This window comes from Megalops cyprinoides, chromosome 3 (assembly GCF_013368585.1).
Source record: "Megalops cyprinoides isolate fMegCyp1 chromosome 3, fMegCyp1.pri, whole genome shotgun sequence".
In the NCBI taxonomy this organism is placed as follows: domain Eukaryota; kingdom Metazoa; phylum Chordata; class Actinopteri; order Elopiformes; family Megalopidae; genus Megalops; species Megalops cyprinoides.
Genome location: NC_050585.1, coordinates 22,140,577 through 22,150,583, shown reverse-complemented (window position 1 = coordinate 22,150,583; position 10,007 = coordinate 22,140,577). Strand labels below are relative to the sequence as shown.

Genomic DNA, 10,007 nt, shown 5'->3' with positions numbered 1-10,007 from the left:
GGCAAGAGACACGGGAAACACTGTCAACATCTAACACCCGACACAGGTGTGAACCTGAGAGAGGGAGTGAGGGGGAGAGGGAGGGAGTGCAAGGGAGGGAAAGGGAAAAGGGGGGAGAGAGAGGGAGAGAGGGAGGGGAGGAGAGAGGGCAAGAGAAGGTAAGGGACAGAGAGAGAGAGAAACAGAGGAAAGAGAGAGGCACCAAAGACGGCACAGGGAGAAGGGCAGAAAGACAAAGGTGAATTTCTGTCCGTCCTGCTCTGAATGCTTCAGGAAAGTGACACACCTCTCCTTAAACTCTGAGGTGAGTTTCCACACCCGGCTCACTGTGAGAACATGCTGATCCAGAGGAGATAGACACAACGGCACTTACAAAGCACTGATTGCCTGGCTGTCAGAGAGACCTAGCAGAACTATAAAGACTGCTCTTAAATTAGAGGGATAATAAAAACTGATAAACATCTCATTAATGATTAAATGCATACACATTATATTCAGTTTAAGACACTATGTAGTTTTTAGTCTATCACATTACTGTGACAATAATCATCACTATACTTGCAATGTTTAACTTGTGTATATATTCACTGATGTAAATGTATACATGTTTATGTATTTATTTTGTACTGTATATTATGTTTTGGCAGTAAGTTGTACCTTCTCTGAACATTCTGAACTTCCTCAGGTTGTCAAAGGCCTGTGTGAAACTTAGTGGTCACTCCAAATACAATATCCACAAATTTCAAGTGGTGTACAGAATTGTGTATAATTTCTCCTTAAACATTATAAGATCAACTGTGACTGAGTGACTGATTTAATATTTAAATGCAAAAGACACAGATAAGCATGCTAACACTTTTTTGTTGATGGTTTCATCTATATTTATTCAGCTGGTTTTCTGGGTGACAGACAATGCACACCTTTCACCACCTCAGTCATTCCATAACACTCACTACACAGCTGAGGTTAACACTTAGAAAAAAGCACATCAACACTGTCCTGCCTGGGATCAGAACAAACGCCCATCTGGGTTAGTGCCCTGACCACTGCTGCTGACAAAATCGTACAAAACAGCAGCAGGTTTACAAGTGGAGGTTAGTCCTTTGTATTCTTGAAAGGTCATTGACACACACAGACTAAAGAGGAATAATTACATTGAGTGACATCTAGTGGTCAGACAATGTATAACACACGAGGACAACATCCATTATTTCAGCCTGCTCTCCATACCAGCACGCCTCTCTCTTCTCTTCAGTTTACTACATGTGAACACTGTAGTATGCTAAAAGTTGGTATCTGTTTTAAAATACTTGTTACATTTGCACAACAGGAAGTACAGTGTAAGTGTCATGTGAAGGTTCCATGGCATTAGCAGTGTTTCTCAATCCTACTCCTGGAGCCCCCCTGTCCTGCATATCTTCTATCCATTCTTGCTCCAAACACACCTGATTGAAATTAGTGTGAGCTCTTGATTAAATCAGGTGTGCCCAGCTAATCAAAAGTGCCACTGATGAGTTCAGTCAGGTAGGTAGAGCAGGGAAAGATGGAAAACGTGCAGAGCAGGGGGGCCCCAGGAGCAGGATTGAGAATCAGTGCATTATGGCCACAGGAGCAATGGAAGCTGGGGAGGCCCTTTGACCTACATCTGTAATAGTCAGCATGTGTGTTGTGTTAGTCTGGAAAGCAAATCTGTGAGAGACTTCTGATCTACAGTCTAGTAAAAAGGAGATCTGTGTTACCATAATATATTAACAGAAAACAGAGTTACTGGCACCGGGCTGCACAGCAAGCTGTAGTCTCACTTTACAGGGTCCTGAACGATGAGAAAGAGAAAAAAAATAATTATATCACACAAGATTTAAGTAGTGACATAAAAATGTGTTTGGGTGTGTGTGTCTGTATTTAAGAGCATGTGTGAGTATGTGTGTGTGTGTGTGTCTGAGCATGTGAGTATGAAATGTGCGTGTGTTGTCTGTGTATGAGCGTGTGAGTATGAAATGTGAGTGAGACTATGAATGAGATTGTGTGAGTATCTATGAGTGGTGTGTGAGTATGTGTATGTGAGTGTACGCAGTTTTCTCCCCTCACCTTGAACAGCACCACCAGCAGGGCTATGAGCAGGCCCAGGGCCAATATGGACGCCAATGTGGCCCACACGCAGGTGGCAGGGGGGCAGCTGCACGGGGCCTTCTGCATAAAGAATCTGGCCTGCCGCAGCCGGGCGGGGCACTGGGGCGGGTAGCGTGCCTGGTTCAGGCCTTCCATGGCCAGGGGTTTGACTAGGCAGGCCCGCAGGTGGCTCAGCTGGTCAAAGCTGTGCTTCCCATGGTACCTGCCCATCCCACTGTTCCCTGCACAGTACCGGGGCCACAGCACACTTTAGAGCAGGGAGATGCATTTGACACTAATCACCACTAATTACCAGTTTAGCTTTCCCCCTGAGCACTCCATGAAACTCCAACTCTCTCTGTGCAAATAACGACTCACAGAAAAGAGGGCTACACTCACCCACACTTTCAGACAGGGAAATTACCAGCAGCAATTACTGCTATATCAATAACATTTGCTGACATCCATGTGTTCTGCTTCATAACTATTGGTAAGGGAGAATAAAAGGCAGAGTGAGAAGAAAGAGGAGGAGAGAGAGAGAGTAGAAAAAAGGGATGAGAGGATACTTTTTTGGCAAATGAGGTGGTCTGGCTCACCTACCCCCCCAAAAGGGAGCGAGGGTACGCTGAAGTGCATCAGAACGTCATTGGCCGTCACTCCTCCACTCGACGTCTCCGCCAGCATGCGCTTTATCACCTAGGGGGGGGAGTGTCAGGGTCAGTCAGGTTAAAGGTCTAACGCCCCTCCCTGCCCAGGCTCACACTCAGACCTGCTTTTTGGAGGAGAAGACGTAGAGGGCCAGGGGCTTCTCTCGGTCATTGATGAAGCGGATGGCCTCCTCCAACCCGCTCACCGTCACTATGGGCAACAGGGGGCCAAAGATCTCCTCCTGCATCACCTTGGCATCTGGCTTCACATCCCTCAGAACTGTGGGAGCTGGGAAGAGGGGGGGACTTTCATCATGGGAAATTAAGGCTGGATGAGAAAGTGAGCGACTACTATACACACTACAGACGACATTACACTTACCACAGACACAACACAAACAGACACACAACACAAACACAATATAAACACATACACAAATACACACACACTACAAAACAACACAAACACACACACACACACACACAAACTACAAATAGGACACAAACACACACTCAGAACATTTTCACACACTCACCAATGTAGCACTGTGACTCATCACTCTCTCCCCCCAGGGCCACTGCAGTCCCCTCCAGCAGGCCTATCACCCTCGAGAAGTGGCGCTTGTTGATGATGCGTCCATAGTCGGGAGAGGTCTTGGGGTCATCACCATAGAACTCCTGCACACAGAGAGTCAAAGACTGACCTCAGCACAGATGATGAGCAGGGAACACAACAATCAGCACACACACAGGATCACTTCCTCTTTAGGAAGCGTGATGAGATGGAAAGCATGATGGCATGGCATCATCAAGGGACAGAGAGAGACAGAGAGACAGAGAGCAAGAGAGAGGGGGGCGAGAGAGAGAAGGAGAGAGGGGGGGGGGGTGGAGACTTGACTTTTAAAGTCCTTTATCACAACAATCTGTTTCAACAAAGAGCTTTGAAAAAACTACTATTTACATATTTACAAGACAATAAAAGACAGTAACAAAGATTGTTGGCGATCCAACCCCAACCCTCTTACAGCTCTCAGCAGGACACAGCCAAGGTAAAATCCAAGAGACGGTGTTTGGGAAAAACTAACCTGCAGCCTTGTGAAGCTAGTAAGACCCTGATCCCCTTCTGTTGGCAGGCATAACACCTCTGCCTTTAGACATTGATGCCGCAGCCCCCCCCCCCCCCCCCCAAAAAAAAAAAAAATAAATAAAAACAATAACTATAGCCTTCTAGTATCATCCAAAAAGGTCAACCAATGCCAGGGCAGAGAGCATGTTGGCCTATAGGGCCCTTCCCCTGAAAGAAAGTCGGAGCAGAAGCCAGCACCATCTCTGTAGCCTCCCCTTCACCTTCTTTTCAGCACCTTCCCAGTCCTTTTTCGTAAAACCCCTCAGTCCCAAAATAAACCTCAGCACTTTAAACCCCTGTTGGTTCCACTTCACATGCCTGGGGAGAGGAGGAGGTTCACTCCCCTGCCAAACAAGTGCCTCTCTTGTCCCAGTTCATCTTTGCAGAAGCTACCCTCTTACACAGGTCCAAACACTCAGAAAGACCACATGTTTACATGAGTTTCTCAGTGCAACAGTTGCATGATCTGTATGAACTATTAATTTAACAGGTGAAGGCTCCTGGACTCCAGGAGCAACTATGCCGCTCAGATGGTTCCTTAAGGAGAAAAGGAGGGGTTCCAAGGTGAGGGATTTAAGAAGTTACGTTATGCCTCTTGGGGTTCCTTTGAACAATTTTCTATATAATGTTGGCAAAAAATCTTAATCATCTCACTTAGGAACTCATATGCTCCCTTCTCTGACCTCCAACTCTCATCTAGCATCTAGCAAGAGCTTATTATTAAAATGCCAGTATGATGATCTATGGGTGGTCATTGAAAAGGAAACAAAAAACTGAGCAGAAATGGTGATCTGACAGATAGGAGGGCATATACCCTGTCAAGCCTTGCTCCACTGATTAGATCCATGAAAACTGTTTCTCAGTTGACTGACCGTGAGGCTCATCATGGTTCCTCTCAACAGTGTGGTCATGAGTGCCATTAAAGTAACCAGCAGCCATCACCATGTTATCACTTCTTTAAATTTTCTAAAATTAGTGTTGCAATCGGAATTCAGGAGAAAAGAGAGTTGCTACCCTAGCACTAATATTCAAGGCGTGACTCGTGAAATTCCCCCTTTCACTCTCTTTCCAAATAACTGCTATTAAAAATAATCTGTGTGCATTTCCTGCCAAAGCATGAGGTTTGTCTTCAGTCCTAAAAAAACTGAAAAGCGCTGCTTGTTTCCCTGCATTTCTGCATCCATTAACATTAAAGGAGCTGAATGGAAAATTATGCATAAAGGAAAAGAAGACGAACAATAATGCTAACAAAACAAGATTAAGTAATAAAACATGGGCTCCACCAAACATATCTACATTCTATTTCATCACTCTAACACTTGTAATGAGCTTTTTCAGATGATACCACTTGGGTTTGTCTAATACTGCAAAATGGCAAAAGAGACAGACAGACAGAGAGAAAGAGAGAGAATGAGAGTGGGTGAAGGTGATACACAGACCATCAATGTGTGTCGGATCTCCTCAATCACTCGGTCCTGGATGCTGGGTTCACACAGGATGTAGTCGGGGGCGATGCAGGTCTGGCCGCAGTTTGTGAACTTGCCCCAGGTGATCCGGCTGGAGACAGGAGCACAAAGGATGATGGGAGAACCTGAGAACTGCATTCTGGGAGCTATGTACGCCTCACCTGCTTTTTATCACAACCCCTGAAATGACACTTATAAAAAACATTTACTTCCCAAATAAATTAGGTTTCCATGTAAAATAACACCCTTTTAATGTTATACACAGACACCTTGCCTGATATCATCTTTATTGCCTTGCCAACAGTCGAGTTTTCAATATACTTGACTGTTGGCAAGGCAATTTCCTTTTTGGATCAATAAAGTATTATCTGTCTATCTATCTATCTACTGAAGCTGTATTGCACAGAAACTGAAATTAGAGTTAATGAAAATGACATTCCTAAATCAAGTAATGCTCTAAATGAAACACTATAGATATGCAATGTGGTGTAATATAATGTCATGCACCACACTGCAATGTAATGTAATGCAGTGTAGTGCTGGGTAATGTAGTGTAATGTACTGTAATGCAGCATAGTGTGGGGTCACGTAATGTAATGTTGGGTAATACAGCGTAATGCAGAGTAACATAGTGCCATCAGCTGACCGGCAGGCGATGGACAGGTCGCAGTCCTTGTCGATGTAGCAGGGGCTCTTGCCCCCCAGCTCCAGGGTGACAGGGGTGAGGTGGCGTGAAGCCGCCTCCATCACCAGTTTTCCCACGGTGCTGTTCCCCGTGTAGAAGATGTGGTCAAAGCGTTGCCTCAGCAGCTCCTGTGTCTCTGGGACGCCCCCTGTCACCACCGGGTACATCTCCTAAAACACAGTGACATCACACATACCATGACATCATGCACAGTTATCACTTACACAGTCAGTGATACCACGTACACACAGTAACCTGGGGAGACCACTGTGAGACACAATGAGACACACTAGCAGATGCACACAAGGTAGTGTTCACACTGACATAAAACCACTGACAGGTCAGGTAGACAACACCATCAGAATGAGAAATCTTTGTTTTTTTTGCAAGTGTATTTTATTTGCTAGTCTAATTAGTCAGGGCTTTAGCCTTCCTGCTCTCAGCTGGCTGATTGTTAACTGCATTGAAGCAGCAGCCTCATTTCTCAGCCGTGTGGTACAAAGACAAAGGAGTCAGTCTTTGGGACTGCACTTTGTGCTTGACTGGAAGTGGACTTGGATAAGCGCCTGTCAGCTGAATGTCAAAAATGTAAAATTAACATGAAATATACTCATTTTGTACATCACTCTGGATTAGAGTGTCTGCTCAGCGACAAAATGCAATTGTAAACATAGAGAAGATGATTTACCTGGTCCAGATACTGAGGGAGCAGCTCCTTCAGAAGCTTGGAGGAGTTCTCACTCAACTCTGAGGGCTTCACCACAGCTGCGTTTCCTGCAGAGACAGAGTAAGAGGCACTCAGACTTTTAATATGCTCTTCGTTTAACACTAAACAAAACATTAAATGTTAAAAAGAGCAGAAAACCACAGACACAAAAAACAACCTACATTTCAACAAAAAGCATGTAACAACCTTGCGGATTATATTTCACTTAATCATCTTTCTATGCCTTTATGAAGAAAAACAGAGAGGGGGTAGAAAGAGAAGGAGAGGGAGAGAGAGAAGAACAATGAGAGGGCAGGAGAATAAGAGAGAGAGGGCAGGAGAATGGGAGCACACCTGCAGCGATGGCCCCTATGAGGGGCTGGATGGTGACGGCCCAGGGGTAGTTCCAGGCCCCGATGATGAGCACCACTCCCAGGGCCTCCGGCTGGATAAATACCTGGTCCGAGAGGGTGAGCAGGTTCTTCTCCGCCGGCCGGGGTGCCGCCCACTCTGCCAGCCTGTCAATGGCCAGCCGGATCTCCGTGTCTATTCCAATCAGCTCAAACAGCTGCAGGTCAAACTCGCTCTGCAGACAGACAGAGATGGTGAGACTGACAGACTCACTAAAGCTGGGGATATACACTGCCAATGGTAGGTACTGCCCACACTTTTTCATAAATATTCTCACTGATGACAGAAGCCAGAGAATAACAAGAGCGATGGTCATCAATTGGCAAGCGACTACAGGTTCTGCGGGTGACACCATAATGACTACAGGTGACGGCCATTTTTGACCAACCGTCACGTTTGCTTCTCTCTGTATGCCACACATGAACATACAACAGTGTTAATCAGCACTGCACTTACATGTGAAAGGTCTGGTTAACGTAACATTATAATGTGAATGAGGGTGTGAACCATTACTACACAAGAGGAAAAGGTATATCACCCCACAAAGGTTCAGTCTGTGATGGCTGAAGGCATATGACAGGAGGAGGTGTCTGAACGTATGAGATTCTAACAGTGTAAGCCATCACTCTCCTTCGCTCCTTTTAATGTACCTTGTTAATGTCTTTCTTGAGTGCAGCTGCGATCTCTGTCTCTTTCTCTGCAATCAGTCTGCGCAGGGCTTGCAGCTGCTGAACTCTGAACTGCAGGGGTCGCGACCTCCCAGACAGGAAAGCCGCTCTGGCGTTCTCCACCACCTCCATCTCCATGGAAGACTACCACACAAAATACAGCACAAAATTGCACACCCATTAGTACGCTATTACTCATTTACCACATTAGTAATTTTTAACTTTTTTAACTTAGTTCTGTTCATTTATTACATTCACTTGTTCAATATTTTAGAATGTCTAAACTTGTCCGTTCCACTGCTAAACAAAAGAGTCACCACCGGAACTCCTTCGTTTTCCAGTGAGGTCCGGACCTCCTTATCCAGAAAAGGAAAAAGGGAATGCCTGGCGTCTCGACCCATAAATTGGACCCATAAAATGATAACCCCTTTTTTCCCGAACCATTGACAAAACAATCAACTAACAAAAATGTTGATTGTACTGATTATCAGTGTGTGCGAAACTCATGCTTTTTAACATACATTTCGTGATTGTTTATGAAACTACATCCGTTTTAAACGAAGGAACGTGAAATGATACATGGATGCATATTATTTACTTACAAAGATGGACTACGCTATGGTCGAACTAACTGCAGAATTCAGCATAGACGTCCACTCGATTGAAGCAATTCAGTAAATCACAGATAAACGGCAACAATTCTTAGTGATGTCTTAAAAAAAGAAAGGAGTGGAACTTTGACAGTTGCCTCCGAACGAGGGGATAAATGGGACCATCCGAGGAGCACGTGAATGCAACATTATTGCAGAGATTAGCAGTAAGAAAGTGTTATAATTCGAATTTTGCAAACATGCAAAGCTCTAGCGAAATCTTAAGAAAATGGTATTAAGTGTTGATAAGTTCATAAAACTTTGAAATTATGTGATATTAACTCAACGATGCAGCAAAGCCGAGACAGGGAATAAAGACAGTTCAACTTTGGCTCAAATGTAATCTAAGCTTCCAGGAATTTACAGCCGATTAATTGTCTAAACATACGCATTCGATACCGCACACGTATTTCGTGAGACAAATCAGAGGTGCAGTTAAAATACAGGAGCATCCACTTACCCTCCGTGCTCTCCACAGCTAGCGGGAGTTATACAGATCTGAGGAACTTTCCTCCTTACACTCCAGTTTTACTGTAATGACTTCAGCTGCGATGCCAATCTGATTCTGGTTCAGTGACTTCCCCTTTAATTTGCTAGGCATAATTCAGGTTTAATAATTGTAATGATACTTGATGCGAGACGTTTTCCCAATATTCATGATGGCATCCTAAATACCGGAAGTTAACTCCATACCAGATCCTGAACGGACCATACCAATTGAAAAATCCGAACGGACCGCAGCTGTAAATCTGCACACCTCCTTGGGTCACCGCAGTAAATCTTTCCCCACATAAGCAATAGCTGCTATGATCAGGATGTGGTTACTACCAAAAAAAGTTACGTTTCATTAGTAATGTACAAAAAAACAGTTGCTAAGATGTAACTATTTCCATGTATGTGTTTAAATAAACGTTGAAATAAAACTGATTGCAAATTGCAAAGACCACTCAGTAATTGCATGTGCCAGGGAAGAAAAAGAGAAGAAAAGGCAGAAAGACCACCACAGGAAGAAAGGGTCACTCGCCGCATTGGAAATCTAAAATAAGATTTCACGTCACGCAGCAAACAGAAGTAGAACAAAATGCCCGTCTTGCGTGTTAGAAGGATAAAAGGACAACAAAAAAACGATAATATTTGTTCCTCTCAAAGGAGATGTTATTTATTTATTTAAATTTTCAAAAGGACTTACATGATTATCGTGCATTTTAAAGTATCAGACATTGTGGCATTTCGGTATGTTGTAGCTTTGATTTACATTACGGTTAAAGCAATCAGACATAGGCAGATATTTATTTCTAATGATCCAGTTTTCACATTTCCTAAATGGAGGCAAGGACAGACCATGTTTTGCTCTTTAAGAATTTCAGGCAATCAGGCCACACTTGTACACAGCACAGCACATACGCAGGAGTAATACACAAATCCATACACACAAACACCAACACACTCACAAACACCGACACACTCACCTGCATACACACATACTGTATACTCTTTCTCAGACACACACACACTCACGTACAGACACACACAAATGCA

General features: G+C 44.2%; 1 protein-coding gene across 1 annotated transcript; it reads right to left on the bottom strand.

Annotated features, from left to right (window-relative positions):
• Positions 1-1,798: 1,798 nt before the first annotated feature.
• Positions 1,799-9,119, bottom strand: LOC118774413 (aldehyde dehydrogenase, dimeric NADP-preferring-like). Its single transcript, XM_036523760.1, has 11 exons — positions 8,929-9,119; positions 7,801-7,962; positions 7,094-7,325; positions 6,722-6,807; positions 5,995-6,203; positions 5,322-5,439; positions 3,293-3,434; positions 2,879-3,045; positions 2,706-2,805; positions 1,945-2,351; positions 1,799-1,813 (listed from the first exon to the last, which is right to left on the bottom strand). The coding sequence occupies exons 2-11, from the start codon at positions 7,954-7,956 to the stop codon at positions 1,799-1,801; spliced, it is 1,632 nt and encodes a 543-aa protein (XP_036379653.1). The 5' UTR covers positions 7,957-7,962; positions 8,929-9,119.
• Positions 9,120-10,007: the final 888 nt, after the last annotated feature.